At 47.8% G+C, this 23,042-nt stretch overlaps 7 protein-coding genes across 7 annotated transcripts; 5 read left to right on the plus strand and 2 right to left on the minus strand.

Annotated features, from left to right (window-relative positions):
- The first annotated feature begins 288 nt into the window (after positions 1-288).
- On the plus strand, positions 289-4,324 carry BDV27DRAFT_134302 (putative translation elongation factor eEF-3). Its single transcript, XM_032068278.1, has 3 exons — positions 289-877; positions 940-3,835; positions 3,965-4,324. The coding sequence occupies exons 1-3, from the start codon at positions 690-692 to the stop codon at positions 4,082-4,084; spliced, it is 3,204 nt and encodes a 1,067-aa protein (XP_031923629.1). The 5' UTR covers positions 289-689; the 3' UTR covers positions 4,085-4,324.
- A 2,093-nt stretch (positions 4,325-6,417) lies between these two features.
- On the plus strand, positions 6,418-9,517 carry BDV27DRAFT_38999 (uncharacterized protein). The gene has a single exon (XM_032076507.1). It carries the CDS (start codon positions 6,509-6,511, stop codon positions 9,407-9,409), a length of 2,901 nt encoding a protein of 966 aa, XP_031923630.1. The 5' UTR covers positions 6,418-6,508; the 3' UTR covers positions 9,410-9,517.
- A 310-nt stretch (positions 9,518-9,827) lies between these two features.
- On the minus strand, positions 9,828-10,735 carry BDV27DRAFT_38997 (bifunctional precorrin-2 dehydrogenase/sirohydrochlorin ferrochelatase MET8). The gene is made up of 3 exons (XM_032076506.1): positions 10,607-10,735; positions 10,049-10,530; positions 9,828-10,000 (listed from the first exon to the last, which is right to left on the minus strand). The coding sequence occupies exons 1-3, from the start codon at positions 10,700-10,702 to the stop codon at positions 9,871-9,873; spliced, it is 708 nt and encodes a 235-aa protein (XP_031923631.1). The 5' UTR covers positions 10,703-10,735; the 3' UTR covers positions 9,828-9,870.
- Positions 10,736-10,858: 123 nt separating this feature from the next.
- Positions 10,859-12,869, plus strand: BDV27DRAFT_39018 (ribose phosphate diphosphokinase subunit PRS1). The gene is made up of 4 exons (XM_032076508.1): positions 10,859-11,210; positions 11,277-11,286; positions 11,340-11,460; positions 11,532-12,869. Exons 1-4 carry the CDS (start codon positions 10,952-10,954, stop codon positions 12,588-12,590), a joined length of 1,449 nt encoding a protein of 482 aa, XP_031923632.1. The 5' UTR covers positions 10,859-10,951; the 3' UTR covers positions 12,591-12,869.
- BDV27DRAFT_134305 (uncharacterized protein) lies at positions 12,564-13,439 on the plus strand. The gene has a single exon (XM_032068279.1). It carries the CDS (start codon positions 13,149-13,151, stop codon positions 13,398-13,400), a length of 252 nt encoding a protein of 83 aa, XP_031923633.1. The 5' UTR covers positions 12,564-13,148; the 3' UTR covers positions 13,401-13,439.
- A 3,692-nt stretch (positions 13,440-17,131) lies between these two features.
- On the plus strand, positions 17,132-17,714 carry BDV27DRAFT_134306 (uncharacterized protein). The gene is made up of 3 exons (XM_032068280.1): positions 17,132-17,280; positions 17,336-17,550; positions 17,604-17,714. Exon 2 carries the CDS (start codon positions 17,355-17,357, stop codon positions 17,520-17,522), a length of 168 nt encoding a protein of 55 aa, XP_031923634.1. The 5' UTR covers positions 17,132-17,280; positions 17,336-17,354; the 3' UTR covers positions 17,523-17,550; positions 17,604-17,714.
- Positions 17,715-19,699: 1,985 nt separating this feature from the next.
- Positions 19,700-22,940, minus strand: pldA (putative phospholipase PldA). The gene is made up of 8 exons (XM_032076509.1): positions 22,813-22,940; positions 22,367-22,758; positions 22,165-22,317; positions 21,490-22,111; positions 21,179-21,439; positions 20,669-21,129; positions 20,071-20,619; positions 19,700-20,023 (listed from the first exon to the last, which is right to left on the minus strand). Exons 1-8 carry the CDS (start codon positions 22,859-22,861, stop codon positions 20,009-20,011), a joined length of 2,502 nt encoding a protein of 833 aa, XP_031923635.1. The 5' UTR covers positions 22,862-22,940; the 3' UTR covers positions 19,700-20,008.
- Between the last annotated feature and the right edge of the window lie 102 nt (positions 22,941-23,042).

Below are 23,042 nucleotides of genomic sequence, written 5' to 3' on the forward strand. Positions count from 1 at the left end.
GCAACCCCCGAGGGTTTATTCGGGGTCTAATTCATAATCAAGTCAAACTTGAAATTAAATCCTAGGTTTTTTTGTGGCATCCTCGGATTGTCCGCCCAAATCGGCGAGACCAAAAAACCAGAAAACTCTTTGGTCGGGCGAGACGGCGGCTTTGCCTATCCCACCAGCGGACCAATCATCAGCCACTGATTGATCCCAACGCAGCCACGGGCCCTATCGGCTTGGTTGCTTCGACAGCCATCGGCACTAACCCGGTTCCGGGTCTAGCGCGGGACATGGGAGAAAAGAAAAAAAATTTTTGCAATGGGTTGCCTCTCTTGGAGGGTTGGGCGGCGAAAAAGTAGTCCACAAACCGATAAATATCATCCATCCCCATCCACTTTTTTCCCCTCCTCCTCTCTCCTCTCACCATATCCCCTCCTATCTCCTTCAAAGAGGTCTGGTCCTCTCTTTTGTGAAAACTTTTGTTTTTTTCTCTTTTGTCTTTTAGACAAATCAAAAAGTTAGATTTCCCTTCGGCCGTTTAGAGCGTGTTCTGTGTCTGCATCGTCAAGACACAGTTTTTCGTGGGCCGTCACCTCTTATCGAGATACCCTAATAGAACGCTTTTTGACCGTTCTTGCTTTTTTTATCTTTTACATTCTTCCTCTTTTTCGAGTTTAACGATTTCCGACTTTCTTACGCCCAAAATGCCTGCTGCTGCTGCCTCTTCGGTTCCTGCTGTTTCCAGCAAGGAGACCGCTCAGTCTCTCTCTGTCCTCGAGGACTTGCTCAAGAACCTCAACATCTCCTCTACTCAGGATGAGGTTAACGCCGCTACCGACAACATTGCTCACCTCCTCAGCGGTCCTATCCCTGAACAAGCCCTCCCCCTGAAGTATGTTGATACCCCGCTTTGAGAGAAAAATCTTCGTGAACTAGTTGACTAATACCACATAGGCTCGCTGAAGATCTTAAGAAGCAGCTCTCTAATAAGAAGGATGCCAACGCTCGCCAGCGCGCTTGTGACGCCATCCGGGCCGTTGCTTCCCACGCCACCATCGCCCCCGGTGTTGAGCCTCACCTCGTCACTCTTCTCCGCCCTGTCCTCGCTGCTGTTGGTGACAAGATGACCAACGTCAAGGATGCCGCTCAGAGTGCCGCTATTGCCATTGTCAAGGGCATCAACGGCAACGCCGTCAAGGCCGTCATTCCTCCTATCCTCGAGTCCCTGGAGACCGCCCAGAAGTGGACTGAGAAGCTGTGCGCTCTCGAGTGCCTCAACTCCCTCATTGAGACCGCTCCCGCTCAGGTTTCTTACCGTGTCCCCGCCCTGATTCCTGCAGTCTCCGAGGCTATGTGGGATACCAAGGCCGAAATCAAGAAGGCCGCTTACTCCACCATGGAGAAGGTCTGCGGTCTGATCGTTAACAAGGATATCGAGCGCTTCATTCCTGAGCTCATTAAGTGTATCTCCAAGCCCGAGAACGTCCCCGAGACCGTTCACTTGCTCGGTGCTACCACCTTCGTTTCCGATGTCACTGGACCTACCCTCGCTATCATGGTCCCCTTGCTTGACCGTGGTCTCGTCGAGCGTGAGACTGCCATCAAGCGTAAGTCTGCTGTCATCGTCGACAACATGTGTAAGCTGGTCGAGGACCCTCAGATCGTCGCTCCTTTCTTGCCCAAGTTGATGCCTCGTCTTACCCACAACCTTGACACTCTGCCCGACCCTGAAGCTCGTGGCAAGACCGAACAGGCCTTGGCCACCCTCAGCCGTGTTGGTGACGTCAAGGATGGCAAGATCCCCGAGATCTCCACCGCCGGTGACATCGCCACTGTTGCTGGTATCCTTAAGGAGATCCTTTCCCCCAAGTTCAACGAGCAGGTCAAGAAGTCCGAGGCCATCATCAACTACGTTGCTGCCATTGCTGGTCAGCTCGTTGACGAGAAGGTTGGTGAGGTTGAGAGCTGGACTCAGAACGCTCTCCCCTACATCACCGCCATTGTCGGTGAGGAGGAGGCTAAGCCTATCGCTGAGACTCTCCGCAAGCGTGCTTCTCCTGATGCCGCTGCTGAGGATGCAGTCCTCTCCGACGAGGAGGAGGGTGAGGATCTGTGCAACTGCACGTTCTCCCTGGCCTACGGTGCTAAGATCTTGCTGAACCAGACTCACCTCCGCTTGAAGCGTGGTCAGCGTTACGGTCTTCTTGGTCCCAACGGTACCGGTAAGACCACTCTCATGCGTGCTATCAACAACGAGCAGCTTGAGGGTTTCCCCAAGAAGGATGAGGTCAAGACCGTCTACGTTGAGCACGACTTGGATTCTGCCGATACTGAGCAAACCGTCATTGGCTGGACCATGAAGAAGCTCCGCGAGGTTGGCCTTGATCCCAAGCAGGAGGAGGTCGAAGCCAAGCTCGAGGAATTCGGTTTCCTCCGTGAACAGCTCAACGGCCCCATTACCGCCCTTTCTGGTGGTTGGAAGATGAAGCTGGCCCTTGCCCGTGCTGTCTTCGAGAAGCCTGATATCCTTCTTCTGGATGAGCCTACCAACCACTTGGACGTCAAGAACGTTGCCTGGTTGGAGAACTACCTCTGCACCTCCCCTTGCACTTCCATCATTGTCTCTCACGACAGCAAGTTCTTGGACAACGTTATCCAGCACGTCATCCACTACGAGCGTAACTTCAAGCTTAAGCGTTACCGCGGTACCCTGAGCGAGTTCGTTAAGAAGGTTCCTTCCGCCCGCTCCTACTACGAGCTGGGTGCCTCCGACATGGAGTTCAAGTTCCCCGAGCCCGGTTTCCTGGAGGGTGTCAAGACCAAGGCCAAGGCTATCATCCGTGTCTCCAACATGTCCTTCCAGTACCCTGGCACTCCTCGTCCCCAGATTACCGATATTTCCTTCCAGGTGTCTTTGGGATCCCGTATTGCTGTCATTGGTCCCAACGGTGCCGGTAAGTCTACACTGGTCAACGTTTTGACCGGTGAGTTGATCCCTACCACTGGTGATGTCTACCAGCACGAGAACATCCGTATCGCCTACATCAAGCAGCACGCTTTCGCCCACATTGATAACCACCTCGACAGCACTCCCTCCGAGTATATCCAGTGGCGTTTCCAGACCGGTGAGGACCGTGAAACCATGGACCGTGCCAACAAGATCGTCACCGATGAGGACGAGAAGGCCATGGACAAGATCTACAAGATCGACGGTACCCCCCGTAGGGTCATTGGTATCCACTCCCGTCGTAAGTTCAAGAACACTTACGAGTACGAGTGTTCCTTCCTGCTGGGTGACAACATCGGCATGAAGAGCGAGAAGTGGACTCCCATGATGACCAGCGACAACGCCTGGATTCCTCGTAACGAGATCATCCAGTCCCACGCCAAGATGGTTGCCGAGGTTGACCAGAAGGAGGCTCTTGCCAGCGGTCAGTTCCGTCCTCTGGTCCGCAAGGAGATCGAAGAGCACTGTGCCCAGTTCGGTCTCGATGCTGAGCTTGTTTCTCACTCCCGTATGCGCGGTCTCTCCGGTGGTCAGCGTGTTAAGGTCGTCCTTGCCGCCTGCTCTTGGCAGCGTCCTCACGTGATCGTCCTGGACGAGCCCACCAACTACCTGGACCGTGACTCCCTGGGTGCCCTTTCCAAGGCCATTAAGACCTTCGAGGGTGGTGTTGTCATCATCACTCACTCCCGTGAGTTCACTGAGAACCTCACCGAGGAAGTCTGGGCTGTTGTTGACGGAAAGATGACTCCTTCTGGCCACAACTGGGTTCAGGGTCAGGGCTCTGGTCCCCGTCTTACTGAGAAGGTCAACGATGAGGACACTTTTGATGCTATGGGCAACAAGGTACGTTTAAACTTCCTTAGTCATTTTCACAACTTCACAAACACACACATCCTACACAAAATCTCTCTTTTCCCAACACATCTCTCGATCCCTTCACCCTTGGGTATGTTATTCTAACTTGTTCTACAGATTGAAGCCCCGAAGAAGGCTAAGAAGCTCACTTCAAGTGAGCAGCGCAAGAAGAAGAAGGAGCGTATGGCCAGAAAGAAGCGTGGTGAGGAGGTCTTCTCTGATGAGGATGATTTCTAAGGGAATGATTGAAAAGAAAGCGAATTGTTCTCAGGGATTCTTTTTTCATGGTTAATATTCGAATGGCTATTGTAATGTCCTCGATAGAAGTTATGATCGGATGAATTTACTTTCCATTAACGGATTTCAAACCCTTCTTCTTTTCTAGCGATTTCTTGGCTTTTGTTCTTGCGTTTATACTTGTTATATAAGCGCAAATGAGGACCACTATCCAATGCGCCTTGGATTCCATGTATAGGCTCTCTACTTGTAACTCTTTATGACGCCGTATACTCGATCATTGTAGATTTCAAACAATCTACCAAGTGTGTGTATGTTGAGCCAATCATCTTTACCACGATATCGAACTGTACCTATGACACAAGTCCCGTCTCAATTATATACCACGTATCATATTCCAGATCCTTTACTTTCACTCTCGTCATTTTCCACAGTCACTTTCATGATCTTTCGCCACAGCCCTTTGTATACAAAGATGAAAACTTAGGTGAGTTCGCCTTAGTCCATTAACAACTTACGAAGTAATATCGGCCATAAATCTTATATAGTACTACTATATGTAACCTCTCTATAGGTACTATCATAACACAGCAGCTTAACTTCCTCAAAGGCCCCTAAGCAACACCCATTACTGGTTATGAGCTTACAAGCTCCAATGAAAGTAAGTTACCTACGTGGTAGAAGAGCTATTGTCGATATTTTCAGCCGATATAAATACCCTGGTAGTCCGTAACAAGGTATACCAGCCACAAGCCATTTATAAAAGTGAAAGCATTCCGACAACTACTTCCATTATAGCCGCCAACCTTTGGAAAATCTGATTGCAGCGTGAACCTTAACTAAAATCTTTATGACCAGATCTGCCCGATCGCTATTCCCCTTGTTAGGACCCGACCTAACTGCAGGAATAGCCGGTCCTACTACTTATGCAATACTTTAAGCAGATGGAAGCAGCCAGCATCACAGAACTGCCCCAGATGCGGACCACATTGTCCAACATCTCTTGTAATACGTCAGGTATGAGGCGACTGGTGCATTTTACGGATACTTAGACCTTCTGGTGATCATGTCTGAGCAAATAATCCTGCGCTGCCAGGTTTCACATTCACAGGAACTATACTCAACGCCACAAAAGTCCTTATGCAGCGCTTGCTACATCGCTTTCAAGTTGCGCAATGCGATGCCGACGGCTGAGGGGATCCAGCATACTTGAATTACTGGGGTGGCATCTTATGATCACCCGCTCCATCTCCAGGACATGAGTGTCTCGTGTAGTAAATACCAGGCTGTCGATGGGGCATTGGTCTACTCATAATCGTAGGAGTAGTACTCCTGCATCTACGGATACTACTCCCATGATTATTACTCCTGTTCCAATACCGAGTCATTAACCACGCACGTTCGGATAAAATATCTGTTCAACAGTCAACTTCAGAAGGTATCTTTCTCCAAGAAAAAGAAGGTAAAGCTCAGAGAAATGTCTGCCCCAAGAGATTACGGATAAGCCAATAATCTGAATGTGTTGCTGTACCCAAGAATCGAGATAATGCGGAAATTCGTATATTTAAACTACTTACTCCAGTTTGTTAGGAGATTTGGCACGAATGACATAGACTCGGGTTGTCTGATGTGCCTACGTTCCTGCTTAGGCTACTTAAACTAGTAGAATTGCTCGAATTATTGAAGCGGTCAAATTGCACAAAGCAGGCCTAAAAAGGATGGCCATAGACTTCTTTTCTTTGATCTTCTTTCTGCTCCAAAGATCAACCCATTCCACCGATTCGCGGATTCTATTTCAACTATTACATCAATAATTAACCTCATATATTCATTTATTTGTCCTCTATTAATCGATCAAAACAATTACTTCCCTCAGTATTGTATTCTTATATAATGCTCCTAACCCCAATATATAGGGACTCAACTCAAATGAATCAGAATCATCAGTACACTTGTATAGTCTTAAAGAAGTGCGTGTCCATATTGCACATTGGATGTTTGCTCGTGTTTTCCATCAGTGGAGCCCGTAATGCCACATCCCGGAGCCCCACCACCACCGCCTTTACAAATTTTTGCCTTATCGATAAATATGGCTTTTTTTTTTTTGGCGGGGGGTTTTATTAAGCGGCATCGCTGGTCCCCATCTCCAAGATCATTCCACTCATATCTACTAGTCACATCCATTACCTTACAAGGTTCGACGTCGAGTGGGTGTGTTGAGCGCCGTAGCATGTCATTCTGAACATATCGTGTCAACCCAAGAACTCATATCTGAATTGAATCGTTCTCGCACAGCTGAGGGGCACATATCGCATTATTTCAAGCGCCGGAATCGAGAGTTTCTTTAGTTGGTCTAGAAGAGAAGGACAGTTCTTTGCCATTTTGAACTTGACATCCTTTTTTTAGTGACTGGGACTCTTAAAAATGGCAGAGGCTCCGACTGCTTACCCCGCGTCATTAGACACGCTATATGATGAAGCGTCCTCGTTGAAGCAACTATATGAGCCTATCCAATTAGCAGATGCTGAGATAGTTCCAATCTTACAACTACCTCTCGCAAAGACTGTCTTTGGCCACGACTCGGCAGATGAGAGTTCTCTCGCTCGTGTATCTAGCGGAGAAATCTCGTATACAACCTTTTTGGCAAACAAGACTAAGTCTATATCTCACACGCAACCAGATGATTCTACTCCTGAACAGCGAAGTTCGCAGCTGCTTCACATTGGTCTAGCAGCACTCTTCAGCTTTCTTCAGTCTAATGTTACTGGACCTCCGCTTAGCTTCAGCCCTGCAGAGCTAATTATCCCGTCCACTCTGCGAACTGATCCGACATGTCTGAGAGCCGTTCGATCGCATATAATTCGTGATCTCTCAGTAGATGGCGAAGCTGCTTATAGATTGACTCCGAATGTGGAGCTTTTCGCTGTTGCGAAGGCTATCTTGGCCGACACTGATTTTCTACTTACGAATGGCCCGTTGGTTGCTAGGACGGCAAGAATGCGTGTCAATTTTCTTCACCAGAAGATGCTAGCAGAAATCACCGGTACGCTTCAGGATGCGATCTACTCCGACATGGAGCAGATTAGCAGCGTTTTGTTGAATGGAAATACTGCTGGCTCAGAGAAAGGGAAATTCCTACTCGAGAGAGCACTTATCCACACTCACCACGGTTTTGATTCCAAAGCCAGAGCCGATATCGATGAGGCCGCATTAGAACGGAACTTCAAATTTGCCCTAACCGGAAGGTTGGGCAAAAGAACCAAGTTCCAAGAACGCGATATCAGTCAACTCGTTATCATTGCGAAGAGTGCCGACGATGCAACGGATACGAACAACAGCACAGGTTATTTGGAGCCCTCGGGGCCGAAGAACTTAGACCTCAACGATGATACCCTTCTGGAATCTATATCCTTTACGAAGGATGAGGAACAACAGTCCCAGGGTAATCAAGTTACCATACAAGATGGGTCGACGCTGCCACCAGCATTGGCATCTCTTGATCCCGGCAATCAGCCGAAGCTCAGCCCTGTGGACTCCGCTATTCTCCTGGCTCTTGCGGCCGCGATAACTAATACTACACCCGAGAATGGTCTAACTCGAGAGGAGACACACCCCTACGCCACCCGAGTCCTTGAGGGCGGTAGCTCAAATTGGCAGATCTACACACAGGGTCTTCTAGCTCGGAGCAGAATTGAGGGCTATAGGGCTCGAACTGTGGAAAGATCTGTTTTACAAATGCAAGCTCTTGTGGATCAAGTCATTGCTGACACCGCTACCCTCGATAGTGAGGCTACTTCTACTGTCGAAGAACCTACTACATTCCTTCCAAGACCCGAGAAATCTGAATCCGCGTCAGCTGCAGAGAGACTCGAATACATATGGCTTCTGAGCTTCTCCACCAGGTGGGATCTCGAGGCGGAGCTGGCATCTCGTTGGGTCAATCTCGGAGGACTGCGCACTGCTCTTGACATTTATGAGCGTTTACAGATGTGGGCGGAGGCTGCGCTATGCTATGCCGCTACAGACAGAGAGGAGAAGGCTAAGTCCATGGTTCGCAGACAACTCTACGAACCTATGAACAGAGGGCTTGTAGACGGAGACGAGAAGTTTGAGGGGCCCGAGCTCTCGCCTCTCCCTGCTGATGCCCCAAGACTCTTCTGTATTCTAGGAGATATTGACTCAGACCCAACTTTATACGAGCGCGCGTGGGAGGTCTCGAATAACAGATATGCCCGTGCTCAGAGGTCTCTGGCTCGGCATTATCTCACGGTGAAGCCGCCTGCATTGGAGAAGGCAGAGGAGGCTTACCGCAAGAGCTTGGAAATCAACCGTCTTAACCACGGCGCTTGGTTCTCACTAGGCTGTGTACAGCTTGAACTTCAGCGTTGGGATGATGCGAAGGCCTCATTTACTCGGGCTGTACAATTGGAAAACAACGATGCTGAATCATGGAGCAACCTTGCTGCAGCTATACTACAAACACCTCAGCCAGATGAATTTACGCCTGCTGTTGTGGGGCGGCTGCCAGACGAAGAGGACGAACCTGAAACAGGAAAAACGTCGGAAGATCCTTACAAACATAAGCGCGAGGCCCTTGCAGCCCTCAGTCGTGCGGCTCAGCTCAAGAATACAAACTCCCGTATCTGGGACAACGTGCTTACGGTGGCAGCTTCAATCCCTCCTCCGTTTACCCCGTTCCGTGATGTTATTACCGCACAGAAGAAACTCATTGAGCTTCTCGGCGATAAGAAAGGTGAAAAATGCATCGATCTTCCGATCTTGGGCATGCTTGTCGACTACCTTACAACTGCTTACGAGTACGAAGAGCTTGTAATTGAAGTTGACAATGGCCCTGAGTCTCCTCAGAAAGTCATTCGCATTGGTACAATCGCTGGCCAGATTCTATCTCTGCTGGACAACTTGGTTGTGCCACACATCACCCACTCCGCCTCACTTTGGCTTCTTGTTGCCCGCGTTGAGCAATGGCGTGGGCGTCCGACGAAAGCCTTAGAAGCCCATGAGAAGGCTTGGCGTGCTGCCGTGGCCTCGTCAACACAGGGGGCATTCCAGATGGGTGATGAAAAGAAGTGGATGGAAATTGTAAGTGCCACCGAGAAATTGGTGCGTAATGGGTATTCTAAATACGGGCCTATGGACAAAGAAGGCCAGGAAGATGCAGGTGAAGCTGAGCTCGTTGCCAAAGATTGGAGGTTCAAGGCTCGTAGTGCAGTGAGAGGTATTCTGGGCAAAGGCAAGGAGTTCTGGGAAGATAGTGAAGGATGGGCGCAACTGAAGGAGCTGCAGAGCGAGGTTGGAAGCACATGAGCAGGCCTCCTATGTTATTATGTTTTCAATTCCATCATAGATCGGTACAAAAAATCCCATCCTAGAGACTACATACATTGCATCTTTCCCTTCTATATCCGAGTTCGGTCTCCAAATACCCCCTACGAAACACAGTATGAAAACCACTTCCGGAGCAAAATGGAGCCTTACTAAACCCAATTCTCGTAGGTTATAGGTGGCCATTTCTTAAGAAACATGCTGACTCCTTGTCAACAAGCAGAGGTCTGTAACGACTATCCGCTGAAAAGCTGCTGGATATCGAGGTTGACCACGGAGCCCCGGTACATGTACATAAATGCTTGCTCTACTATGAAAGGCACACGAGCTCCTTTCCACCAAGACAATCTTGGATGAGGGATCATTCCCAGGCTTGGGGGCATTCAGCCAACCTCAATCTCACTGCCTGAACATTTTGGCTAGAGTGTATGCAAAGGTGGTGGTCAGTCAGACCGGACTTCATCGAATTTGGGGATCTTGCCGGACTCGTAATGGGCTAGGAGTTTGTCCATATCCTGATCATTCATCTGGACAAGTTCGCCCAAGCTCCAGGATTCACAAACTCCAGACATCCTAGGTAAAACGTCAGTAGAGGATTGTAAGGTATATTGAGCAACTCACCATTTCATCCTTTTAGGACCTTCCTCTGCGGTGGGAGCTACCCCCCTTAACCTTTTCCGCAATTTGCCCACGTTCTCTATTGCTGCGCCCATGTTGTCGGGTAGAGTGTCGGCGATTTGCTTCCGTACCATACTTGCAAGCTTAGGGCCATTTCCATTCGTGCTGACCATCACCTGTAACGGACCATCCCGATGCACACTCCCGAAGTAGAAATCACATTCGGAAGGTACATCGGCGATGTTTGCGGGAATTCTCTTCTCTTTACACAGCTTCCATACACGGGTCGAGGCGTCTGGGTCGTCAATAGCACAGAGAACCATGTCTGCTCCTTCAACGTCTGTTGGTTCGAAGTTCCGATCGACATGAGATACTTGACCCTCGGAGACCCGAAATGCTACTTCATCATTGAGGCCAGAGGCAGGGCAGACAACTGTTACTTCGGCATCGGCGTTCAGGGCATGTAGTATGCGACCAGCGGCTACCTACGTTCATCATGTAATCGGTCAAAAAGTATTCCAAAAATATATATAGCAGTAATTGCTAGTTAAAGGTGCTTACCTCCCCACCTCCCACAACCAAGACATGTTTGCTTTTTACCTGCCAGGCAACAATGAGAGAGCCTCCTCCCTGGACTTCAGGAAATTTTCGCGACATATTTGAATTGGTGGAATTGGGCTTCGATTATCAGCAAAGCGGGGTTTATCGAAGTGATGTTGGCGGGGACTTCGGTACGTGGAGCAACAAAACCCCGTGACGAAAAGCTCTAGCTACTTTTCTCTCTCCAAAATTTTTTTTCCTTTCTTTCCCCTCGGTTGCTCATCGTGGGTTCCCCATCCTACCATCACCTTGACCCTTCCCCCAGTCTCTTTTCCATGTCTTATTCCAGCACATAATTGCATCACAATGCGGGGAGTACAAATTTTCTCTGGGACATCGCATCCCACACTTGCTAAGGTGGTCTGCGACCGGTTAGGGACTCAACCCGCCCGGGCAGACTTAGGTAAATTCGCCAATGGGGAGACAAGTGTGAATATTGGTGTCTCAGTACGGAACCAAGATGTCTATATTGTCCAGAGTGGCAGTGAAAAGATCAATGACAGTGTCATGGAACTCTTGATCATGATCTCTGCCTGCAAAGGAGGTTCTGCGAAGTCCATCACAGGTATGTTTCAACAAAACCTAGTCTTTCCGTAAATATTTTAGCTTGCTAACTTGCAACTTATTCTAGCGGTTATACCGTATGCTGCCTGCCTAGTTTGACTATCGCACAATTGATGCTGACCTAGCCGAGGTATTTCCCATACTCTCGCCAATCAAAAAAGAAGAGCCATCGTGGTGCCATCACCGCCCGCATGCTGGCAAATCTCCTCTCAGTTGCTGGAGTAGACCATGTGATAACATTGGACTTGCATGTGAGTCACAAAGCAGTTGGTGACAGTGTGGTGTCTTTTCCTGGACATATTTCTCATCAGGAAATATATAGGCATCCCAGATGCAGGGCTTCTTCGGCAAACCCGTGGACAACCTGTTTGCCGAACCCTATATCGCTCGTTGGATCCGCATGAATGTTCCTGGCTGGAAGGAGGCAGTCGTTGTCAGCAAGAATGCCGGGGGTACTAAGCGTGTTACTTCATTAGCGGACACCTTGAAGCTCAACTTCGGCATCGTCACTACCGATAGGCGGCGTCCCAAGATGAATATGGCTATGACAGACAGCACGGTCTTCTTTGATTCTATAGATGAAGATTGCACGCCCGTCCAAAAAGAGGACGATCCGTTTGTACTCCACGTACAGACTGGAAACCATGGCGATTCGCAAACCGAAGAGGTGCATAGGCTATCTGATAACATGGAATCATTGTTATCGGCAAATGCCTTGCTTCCGGATATCCTGACGGGTGCTCGACGCCCGTCAGAGTTAGAAGCTGCACACGGGTGTACAGATGTCCGAGTACACGACGTAATCACTGGGCGACTCGTAGAGGGTCACCTCGTCGATGATGATTATCCCCCAGTCGATTCTACGCCTGCGTCGGGAGACACTACCCCCGGGCATACTGTAGCAGAGAATGATTCTGTTCCTGACCCAATGATGGAATCGTTTGTCTCCAACACATCTTCTTTACCCGGTGACCATGCTCTTGGCGGCTCGTTTGATGCTGCTGAATCTTCTGATGAAGAAGGTAGTGTTGGACGAGCTGTCGAGCGGGAGAAGACCATTACTTTCGTGGGCGACGTCCGTGACAGGACTGTGTTCATCGTCGATGACATGATTGACAAAAGCGGATCATGGATTGCTGCTGCAGAGACTGTTGTGAAGAAGGGTGGCGCTAAGAAGGTTTACTGCATCGCAACCCACGGACTCTTCGGGGACAAATCCCTTGAGCAAATGGAAGAGTGCGACGCGATTGACTACATCGTAGTGACCAACACTTTCCCCATCTCGGAACAGATGGTTAAGAAGTCGAAGAAGTTGGTCGTCATCGATATATCGACTCTCATCTCAGAGAGCATTAGACGCCATCATTATGGTGAAAGGTAAGTTAATCCTTCAATCCACGGCTATACTGGGAAATCCTAACGCTTGCTGAAGTGTTTCGGCACTTTTCCATCTGAACGACTAACGTGTATTCTTCAACTGCACCTTTTTCTAAATCCATGCTTTTGGCCGGGGTAAAATCTCGCCACTGTGCCCACTACGGTAAAACATGAACTTGACGCATTGATTGATGATGACTTCAAGCGAGTAACGACCTGAAAAATGATGAATTTCTTATCCTCTATACCAGATGGCGGTTACTTGCTTTCACTTGGCAGTCTTCTGCTTTATCCCGTACAATTATGGCCGTACATCTCTCATGATACCTTAGGCGGTTTCTTTCTAACGAGTTTCAAAACCTTTGCCCTATCCGGGCGTCGATTCAACATACTTATCTCAGCCTCGCACAAACGAGCATTTCAGATCTCACTTCACAAATAGGAAGATCAGCCTCCTATGGCCACATATGACGTGGCTTCATCTTTGCCTTGTTACTTAGTCGTGCCTTGATCTCACTGGGAAGCCAATAGCCGGCAAACCATATTTTTCACTATACCAGCGATGCAGTCCACTTTGGGTACTGCAGGAACATCTTGCAAACTCACGAGATTGTTCTTAACGGAGCGTTGGGAGAGCAAAATCGGTCCTGTCTCGCAATCTGCTTCTTGTGTCAATCGGCACGGAAGTAGTTTGCTGCAGGACTATCGAGGAATGAAGGCACCAGTTTCTGAAATTTTCGTATTTCATGGCTTCGGCCAGTGGAACTGGTGCAAGAGAACATCTCGAACATTTCTGTATTTGCATTTTTCGTAGTTTCAAATCTACATAGGAAATATATCTATTTTGTGCCAACTTGCCAAGCCCTTTCTTCCCTCTCTTTGGCTGCACAGGCTGTGTCTCGCCTTTGCGTACTTGAGTAGATATTAGGGTCACTTTTTGGACTCCGCGGCCCTGGAATCATTGGTTTAGCATTGGCACAAGTAATGAGCCGAACTAGTTTTCGTTACTTGGAGTCAAGTAGACGGTGGATTTAGGTGGTCTGAGTTCATTGGACTGTGCCGTTCTAGACTTTGGCCAGAGAACTGTGTATGTGACGTCGCACAGTAGACCTCAGCTCGATTGTTGTAGCGGTGTATTTCGTATTCCTAGCGGTTGAACGAGAAGCCGTCTGATCCAATACAAGGTTGATCGGTATGCCTGCAAGCGATGTCATATACTGATCTTTGCTAGATATAGATTCATAAGAGAAGGTCTGACACGTCCAGCCATTCACTTGCTACAGCCATGCGGACACACAATGTGTCCTCGCACTAATCGAGTCAGTTTGAAACAGCGTCCTAACAAGACTCTATCTAGGAAGCGCAGGAGCACCGAATGGTTGTTTCTAGGGCACCGGTGACCACAAACAAGATCATGAGAATGTATAAAGGCACGACACTATTATTTCGAGTATTACGACATGCTATCCTTTGTGTAAAAAGGGAGATTAGAGAAAAGAGACCTGTCCAGCACAAAAGTACCAGCGGGACGCGTGGGTCATTGTTCGAAAAGGAACCAACTCCGCGGGAGACGGAGGGAGACACTAGCAAACCAACGTAACCTACCGGGGCACAGGAATACGGCGGGGAAGAGGATCCGGTAGATCAGCGCAGAAGTCGACCAAAGGTTCGCCTTTCAAAATTCAACTAGGATGTCACTGTTACTCAATTGGGCAACGGAATAGGAAAGGATTACGACTAGCTCGCTTCTGTGAAGGTTGTAAGCGGGCATGAGTGAGGATAACCACTGTCGTTTCAGAAAAGGACCATCCTCGTGAGAATCCAAACAGCGTCTACGTACAACCCCAATGTGTCTCAATACGGCGACCGGCGTTAGGTACCTCGTTAGTCTCTACGACGATTCGGCCTGAAGTGGGATTGATGAGATCTAGCGTCGTCCATGCGATGTCATCAATGGCCCTAGCGCTTTGGTGTGGAACACTGTCAGGCCCAAGAGGCTGGGTATTTGGGGCTTGGGACGCTGTGCGCACCGCGTGCGCATTTCTCTTCTCGGTTCGAGACCCAATTTTTCTTTTTAGTCTTTTCTGTCCTGCCAAAGTCAGGTCGCGAGAACTAATGATTTGCTGACAATTTCGATCTACTCGTTTTAGTGGTACGACTACCAGCACCCCGGGCTAGATTTAGGGCCGAATTAGCTTGCAGGACGGAGCTAGTGGATGTCTTACAACTTCGGCTGCGCGCTGAGGAATCCCCTGGTTTCCCGATTCTTGGAATTGGTCGACAGGTCAGTCTGCCGGATGTTAATTGACTGCCGGCTTTTTGGCTGGTGACATTTTACGACATGTTTGATGCCAATTGTTACCACCGCCCAACGAACAAGGTAAAGTGTCCGCCTCCACTACCCCTTTCTTGGGTCTCCGGGTGCACATCCTATGCGCTGGTGGCTTGACCACACTAAGCTGGTAGTTAACTCTATTCCCACTGGAAAGCCACCGACTCACGAACCCGGTTGGCGGGTCAGTGGATCCCCTGCAATTGTCCGTCGCGATCAGCTAACTAAGATCGGCGCAAGAGCCAGAGAGAGAGGTAAGGAAAAACACAAAAAAAAATCAAATTCGACAGAAAAAAAAAGATACGAGAGAAGAATTGGCGCCAGATTATGCAATAATCCGAAGTGAGATAACCTTTCTTGTCGTAAGGCATATCGACTATATTTCATAATGACCGACTAGTTCTGCTAGTCGTAGTCTTCTATAGGCGTGATGCACATACAAACATACATCGATATGCACTACATACCTGCATGGGAATCTCACCTGAGGATGCATATCACGTGTCCGGAAATGGGATGTATACTCCGGACGTCTCTGATTGCTCCCTCTCAGAACACCTAAAAGGTTTCCCTGCATGGTCAGCATCTCACCGATTCATGGCGGATCACTTAAACTTCAGCCTAGGGTGCTAAAAGACTGGGGGCCTCGGCAAAGGGGTGCCGGTGCAACTCGGTGATACGGTGGCTTTAACATGAACAGGGGAGACCCTTCTTCTACAAGCTTCCTGATGGGACAATATGACACTGGGATTGAGCCCAAACAAGTCAGATACGACCAACCATGATGTGGAATTGGGAATTGAGATTTCGGATACGAATGGCGAGAAATTTTAAAATTGACTTCTAAGTTCTTATCCGTCAAAAATCACTTTCCCAAAAAGATATCTCAGGTTAATTAAAAAAAAAAAAATAAAAAGAGAAAGAAAAAGAAAAGAGAACATAATAAATAAAATAAAACACATCAAAGCCATGGAATTCGAGACATGAGAGGGACTGGGAGCAAGTGTGAGAGAGAAAATGAAGAAAACTATTTGTCACATGAGTTTCGAGTTTCTTAGGTTACTCTGGCAATAATGATAATAATAAGATAATAGAACTAATACATGACTAATTATTGAAATAGAGAGAGGGGAAGTGGCTGGTGTATGGAGTTAAAAAAAAAAAAAAAAGAAAAGAAAAGAAAAGAAAAGAAAAGAAAAGAATAATAATAAAATAAAATAAAAATGGAGGTAATATTTGCTTGCTATAAATACATTAAATTCAAGCTATCAAAAAGAAATTATACTCCGCCAGTATGGATCTTGGGAAAGATCTGCACGCCAAAAGTTCCCAATGCACTGGCACTGGGAAATCCTTCTTACTCCTCCAATCACCAGTGTCCGATTCTTTACTTTTAGGTCCAGATCCGTAGCCCTGGATATAGCTGCGTAGAATACCGATAGTCCTCTCGCCTTTGTCCGATCCCGGCTATCTCCTTCATCGAATGATGATCTTCGAGATCTGCGACATCGTGAGCCCCAGACCTATCCTGAATATGGTAAGAGTAGCTCCAGGGTTCCCGGACTATCGCATAACTTTCCAGCTCCCCGGGCGCCCTCTAATACCCACTTTCTCTGGCCCACTGGCGATATATCACTTTACTGTCGACTGTTAAGTTAATGATGATTGGTCTCCTTCCCATTATTGTCTTCCATTGTTGGGCTCTCGCCAGATTTCCCCATCCGTGGCTTTTTTTTCCTTTTCCTTTTTTTTTTATAATTTCTCTCTCCTACACTCGATCATCAGCTCACACACAGTTACTCTTTTCTCTTCAGTGCTCTACTTCCTTTTTCTTCTCTTTCCTTCGTACACATCTCCTCTATCACACTCAGGTTGCTCCACCCCACTAATGCTCCTTAGACAATAACCGGGTACTTGCATCACAATTCCAGAGTCATTCCATGCAGCTGGAGTTGCCCGGTCTGGACTTCAGGTCTTACCGTTTTCTGTACAGAAAGGTCATTCCGCAAGAAATGTGTTCAATGCGTCTTAGCAGGCGATAACTCATCCCCGGTCCTAATTAAAAGCTCTCGCCTATATATATACTATGGAGCTTCTGCCAATTCGTCTCTACAACAGCATCTCCTCATTCCTCTCCAATCTACCTGCACCTCTGACCTTGCAACTTCTCAACTATCAAGTGAATACTGCCTCCCTTATTATTCTTCTTCATTCCTCGCAACGGACTCCCTAGGACTTGTTTTCAATTCTATCTCCGCTTGTTTCTAGAACCAAGCTCCAACGATTGTTCTTCGTGTGAACCAAGGTTCAGTGACCGAACCCAAAAAACCTTCCCTTGACCCCGACTCTAACCTTACGTGACCTGCTGCGGTAAGTGACGTGGACCAAGCCTTTTTCTTGAAACATGTTGAACTAACATGTTCGGACAGCATCACCATGGCCAACCAATGCCCAGGACATGTTTTCGCTATTGTGCAGGCCACCAATGGGAATATCCTCACCTGGCGCTGTTCTGACTGCACATCGGGGCCATTTGTGGCCATCTGGCGCTGCAAGATCTGTAATCACTGCCGCTGTAACTCATGCCACACCGCAAAGGCATGAGTAGCGGTTACACTGTTCGCCATCGGGTCTGGTATACTTCAGTAAGTAGTGGTACAAAGCGAGGGAGCGAATCCTGCTTTCCTTGTGTAACGAGAGGTTGAGGATCGACAGCTGACCCCTTCTTAGATTCAGATCCTTAAAGAAACGTTCTCGCTGCAGCAAAATCCCTGCGTGACAGCTGCAGGCGGCAACTCCCCTCCCATTCGCCTCACGAATTAACTTTTGTTCTCCCTTCTATGTCCTTAATTTTCTTCCTCCTTTTCCCTCTCGCTGTCTCAGACGCCTGCATTCCCACATTCTTGGTTTCGATCCAGAGCACGAATTAACCTCGACGGATCCTTCTCCCGGGTGAAAGGCAACCAATCAGCGTGGTTCCTGGAGTCAGATTGAATGTCTGATCGTCGATCCGCCAAGAAAGAAGGGTGACCGATCAAGGCTCGAGCGAGCGGCCCCGAATCCTTTCCTCTCTCATCTTCTCTCATCTTCTCACTCCCCTCTGATACGCATCCCTTGATGAAGCTGGTTTTCTTCAGCAAGCATGGGCCTGGAGTCAAGGTTCTGGGACGAACAAAAAGGCAATCTCCCAGAAAAAAGTTGGCCACGGGCATTTTCGGCTTCGACATACCCTAATCACCTACGACCGTGTTTGTGTTTTTCTTTTTGCTCTCTTTACTTGTTTTTGGTGCCTATTAAGAATCCATCTAGAAGATAGAAACCCAATGCGGCAACGCAAAAATCCAATCTACTACTTAATTTACCTCTTTAATGCCCACCATGTTACTGGAATATAAGTAAGTGTTAGTAACTAATTAGTTAGTTACATGGCCATCCCGCGTCTCATCCTCCAATGTCACCCGTGAAGGTAAGCTGTAACATCTCTCATAAATAGTAGGAGGCTATTATATCCCCCCATTCCCCCCAAGGATACATGACAGGACCACGCCATTCTCCACTTTCTAACGGGCAATGAAGTCACCACCACCACCATCATCCCATACCAGGAAACGTCCCATTCCATTGTACGACCTAGTACGACGGGTTTGGGGGAATGAGAGTACCACTGAAGTAAAACTGCAACCTCCGGGACAAAGTAGCTCCAACGAACCTCTCTGGTTTGACTTTCGGTTGGGAAAAAAGAGTTTAAAAAAAAAAAAAAAAAAAAGAAAAAAGAAAGAAAGAAAAATTATGGAGACAGGGGGGAAAAAGGAACACCTTCTATAAACTCAATTCGAGAGGCGTTCGTTTATGCGGCGGGAACGCTTTTCCGTTCGCTCAGACCTCCCTTATCTAAATAAACAAATATCCTAACGGGGGTTATTGGGTGAACTATGATTTTTAACGGTTTTTTCTTTTATTTTTGTTAATTTTTTTCCCTTTTTCTCTTTTCTTGTTCTTTTCTGTAGATTGTCATTTCTCATTCACCCGGATCAAAACTGAGTTTGGGAATTCTTTCTTTGATGGGTTGGTTTCTTTTTCTTTTGTTTTCTTTCTTTTGACGCAAAGTTGGTTAGCTTTTAACTTGTTGGTAAAATAAAAGTATGCTCTTCCCCGAAAAGGAGAAAGAGTTAGACATAGTTTAGGCTAAGCATTGTTACAATGGGGCCCAGTTGGACCGGTGGATGTGAGATCGTTAACCTAGCGTGCGTAGACCTTTGTGTGTGTGTGTGCATGGGGAAGGCAAGGTCTTCCCAGTGGCTTTTGTTGGACTGAGCGACGCAGGGAATTTCAGTTTGCATCGTGCCGGGAAAGAGTTCCTTTGTTGGATGAGTGGGAGTTAGGGGGAGTTGATGGTCATGGGATTAGCTGTTGTTGCGAGGGTGCTTTTCTTTTTCTCGTCTTTTTATTTTATTTAGTTATTCTTATTTTTGTGTTTTATTTTTAATGGGTCCTGAAGGTTTGGATCGGAGTGACCGTCTGGGGTGATCGACGATGCTGGGTTAGTGTTGGGATTTATATTGGGAAAGTTTTTTTTCTGGGGTTATGCCTATAATAGGTCTAGGGCGCTTGTTGGGAGATGAGTTATATGTGCTTTGAGATGTATATGAAATACTACAGTATATGTATTATGTACTCCGCAGAAGGGGTGAGATCGGCCTGAGCTCTTAAGTGCTGATCATACGATACTAACGAGCAGTATATTCGGCCGGGCTTCGAAGACTGTTCTAGAATTTGGAAGATTCGAGGAAGATCATAGTTTACTGAATTCAATAATGTCATAGCTATAGCCTGACCACTTGTGTTATGCATCGTGAAATCTTCTTGCGAAGCACGGTAAATCACTTATGAATCGCGCTTCTTACACAAATTTCAAGATATCAAAATCGTCTTAACTTCGTAAAGGATGATGTGCAAAGGGAAGCGGAACTTTCTATGCCAATATGTAGCTTTTGCTACGATTAGTGCCAACGCTGTACCCATGTGCATTGGCTTTAGAAGAGATTGCCATCATCAAATAAACCCGGAAAGTAATTTTCAAACAAGAAAAATCAGGTATAGATACTCTGTTCCCTATTAGTAAATCTCTCGCTTATACCGATCGATCGCTTACCTCGGTGATCTGGTTAACCTGAAGCCCGGGCTCGGCCATATTAGCGTCTTCCAAGAACCGAAGAGGCATCCAAACTAAATGACCCTTGATCTTGTCCAATTTCTCCCGGACTTCCTTGACAGGCATAAACGGGTCATGCAAGTGTCCCTGCTTCTCGTTGACACCGTTTCTGAATTTGTCGTATTGCTCGAAATTCTTGATGTTGTCGTCCGGATCAGCGCGGAAGAGCTGTCGATACATTTCGGTGTTGGTAGTCGCCCGTCCGGTCCACATCTCCCAGAGCGGGTCGCTCATAGGATCCATAACAAAACTGTTCTCAGGTCCCTCAAGTATCTGGTTCATGCAAACATTTGGTGGCTGCGCATTGGGGCTTTGCGAAGCGTCATAATCCTGTGCTGGGAGCAGCCCAAGGTGTTCCCTCCAGAGCTGCCGCCGGAGTGTAGCGGCTAGACGACCTGCCTTATACGGCTTGCCATCCATCATGCTGTCAATGAGGTCCTGATCCTCCACGACGATAGCCAGTTCGCTGTCGTGATATCCAAGTTGCGACTGGAAGGGTTAGCTATATCTCGGTAACTTTAAATCAGAAGGAACCTACTCGATCGTTGATGTTGGCACTGCCGCAAATAGCAATTCTGTCATCTACAATGCACACCTTTCCATGGACATAAAGCTCCTCCTGAACAAAGTTTTCCTTTTCAGCTTCCGCTTCACCCTCCCAGGGCTCATCAGACATCCTTCCACCGTTTAGCATAGTCGTGTGGGCAACCGTATCCTTGCTAGACGGTTTGTATTCGGATTTATGACGCTCGGCCTGCTCCTCATATCGCTCCAACCTTGCAAGCCGCTCTTCTTTTTCTTTCTGTGCGTCTTCATAGCCAACTTCGCCCTTATCTCCCTCTTTACCAATGGAAGGATGAACACTGTCACTCATGATGGACTCCGCAATTCCACGTTGGATATCATTGTATGTCACTCCCGCTTCCTTCTCTAGTGCTTCTAGAGCAGGGGTTTTGTTGATACGGTCATACGCGCGCAGATTGAAAACAAAGATGTGTTCTTCACCCGTTAGTAATCGTTTTGATAGAAACAAAGGTAGGCCACTCACGTTCAGGATCGATGTTGTGGTGCCTGAGTTGGCCGAAGATCGAGTGCTCGCCACGATTGATCGACTTATATTGGTAATCCATAATCGCCCGGGTGCCTGTTGCTTCAGTCTGTCTAAGATCGCCTGCAAATCCAGGAATGGCCGGAATCACAATAATCACCCGGAACTTTCTTCCTTCCCTGGCTGCACTGACGCAAGCATCGACGATGGCCTGTCCAATGGTATTGAGTATAGGTTTCTGTTGATCTCCAGTGGCCGTGACTAACAGAATCAGTAAAATGAATCGTGAAAGAGGAGCAAGTTGAACGTACTGAAAAATTGATTCTCAATGTAGACGTAGTGCTTAGCGTTGCTGATGATCTCCTTGTAAGCGTTCTGGATACTATGCTCAGTCAGGATACCGCTACTCCAGTCAGCACTGCTGCGCACAATCTGTGCCTGCGCACTGCCTTGGGCTCCACGGGGCTTCGAGGTTAGAGGAGCATAAGGATGCTGAACGTAGTCACCACAGGGGTACTTAGGCCGCTGCACAGCGACCAGGTCCTCATCTTCACCAAGGCGGCCCTCCAGCGTCAGCCAGTCAACATTTTTATCACGCTTGTACTTATCGCGCTTGATGAAGTTCCACCGTAGGACAAAGTGCTCAGCAATATCATAGACACAGTCACCCATAAGACCCATGGCCACGTCATGCCAGGGCATTCGGCCATAGTCCGCCTTACTGAGTTCGTTCGCTTGCCATTGTGCAACACTCTGAAAATCCATTATGCGATTGTTGTTAAAATCCTGTCCTGGAAAGATCTCGTCCTTCATATTTGATGGGTGAACGTCAGCCAGAGGATGCTGGTTAGCATCCCATCTCCCAAAGCACAGATCGATGCCTCCAATGAATGCCAGGGCGTAGTCGATAACAATAAACTTCTCGTGATGGGCCTTGTCATCATCAGTTTTTCGGCCGTTAAACATGTTTAGATGCATTAGCTCACCCAGTACAATGTCATGTCAGCTGCATTCTCAAAGATGTTGTGGTCTGGATGCCGCAGGATCTTGATGTTTCCATGACCAGGAGTGCCTTCTGGACAGAGATTGCGCAACGCGTGTTTCGTATGGGCCGAGTTACAGGTCAATGCTTGGTTGACCTGACTTTATAAGTGACTGGGCATTTTTCAACGGAATTGAAAGACTGACCTCCTTGTATACGATCACATAGATCTTCACTCCCGCTTCCGCACGGCGCTTGAGCACCTGGTCCAGTCGCCATTCCTGAGTCTGATACGCGGGTCTGCGTAGGAATAACTCTGGGGAAAGCCACCAGTCTTCGATGTAGATGACCTCCTTCGCATTTTCGAGAGCGATGGAAACAGCCCAAAGATAATCTAGCGCGTCAACATACCACTTCACCTTGTTGCCTTCCCGAATCGGAGCGAAGGATTTGAAGCGATGGGATTCGGCAATTGCTGTTCTTTTTTTGTCGGTTTCTTGTTCGTGCGCTTCGTCATGACGGTGATTCGGGTTGACAATGTTGAAGAATTTGCCAACCTTATGCTTGAAGTGGTGTGCCTCCTCTGCAATGTTGGTATCTATCGGTCCCCTCTAGTCAGTTCGTTCGTAGCAGATTGGTGGATAGGATTGACCTTTAAAAGAGTCTTCCAACGACTGGATCCTTTCCTTGAACTTGTCCATTGCGACACTCTACAACAACGCCCTTGGGGAATTGAATTGAAAAAAAAAGAGAAAAAGAAAGACCCAACGTGGGGAGTTGTAGTGCAGCTAGGCAGCCAAGTGTTCCTGAAAAGTGGGCTCTGTTCCAATGAACAATGATTGAGGGGTACGTATGCGCCGAGCCCCCAATGACATCACGTTA

This window comes from Aspergillus caelatus (assembly GCF_009193585.1).
Source record: "Aspergillus caelatus strain CBS 763.97 unplaced genomic scaffold BDV27scaffold_207, whole genome shotgun sequence".
Taxonomy (NCBI): Eukaryota; Fungi; Ascomycota; class Eurotiomycetes; order Eurotiales; family Aspergillaceae; genus Aspergillus; species Aspergillus caelatus.

Coding starts and splice junctions, on each gene's coding strand:
- BDV27DRAFT_134302 (XM_032068278.1), top strand. CDS start 690: ATGCCTGCTGCTGCTGCCTCTTCGGTTCCTGCTGTTTCCAGCAAGGAG. Junction 878..939: donor GAACAAGCCCTCCCCCTGAA/GTATGTTGATAC, acceptor AATACCACATAG/GCTCGCTGAAGATCTTAAGA. Junction 3,836..3,964: donor TTGATGCTATGGGCAACAAG/GTACGTTTAAAC, acceptor CTTGTTCTACAG/ATTGAAGCCCCGAAGAAGGC.
- BDV27DRAFT_38999 (XM_032076507.1), top strand. CDS start 6,509: ATGGCAGAGGCTCCGACTGCTTACCCCGCGTCATTAGACACGCTATAT.
- BDV27DRAFT_38997 (XM_032076506.1), bottom strand. CDS start 10,702: ATGTCGCGAAAATTTCCTGAAGTCCAGGGAGGAGGCTCTCTCATTGTT. Junction 10,531..10,606: donor TGGTTGTGGGAGGTGGGGAG/GTAAGCACCTTT, acceptor TGATGAACGTAG/GTAGCCGCTGGTCGCATACT. Junction 10,001..10,048: donor GGTCCTAAAAGGATGAAATG/GTGAGTTGCTCA, acceptor CGTTTTACCTAG/GATGTCTGGAGTTTGTGAAT.
- BDV27DRAFT_39018 (XM_032076508.1), top strand. CDS start 10,952: ATGCGGGGAGTACAAATTTTCTCTGGGACATCGCATCCCACACTTGCT. Junction 11,461..11,531: donor TGATAACATTGGACTTGCAT/GTGAGTCACAAA, acceptor GGAAATATATAG/GCATCCCAGATGCAGGGCTT.
- BDV27DRAFT_134305 (XM_032068279.1), top strand. CDS start 13,149: ATGCAGTCCACTTTGGGTACTGCAGGAACATCTTGCAAACTCACGAGA.
- BDV27DRAFT_134306 (XM_032068280.1), top strand. CDS start 17,355: ATGGCCAACCAATGCCCAGGACATGTTTTCGCTATTGTGCAGGCCACC.
- pldA (XM_032076509.1), bottom strand. CDS start 22,861: ATGGACAAGTTCAAGGAAAGGATCCAGTCGTTGGAAGACTCTTTTAAA. Junction 21,440..21,489: donor CATTGAGAATCAATTTTTCA/GTACGTTCAACT, acceptor TGATTCTGTTAG/TCACGGCCACTGGAGATCAA. Junction 20,620..20,668: donor GTGCCAACATCAACGATCGA/GTAGGTTCCTTC, acceptor TAACCCTTCCAG/TCGCAACTTGGATATCACGA.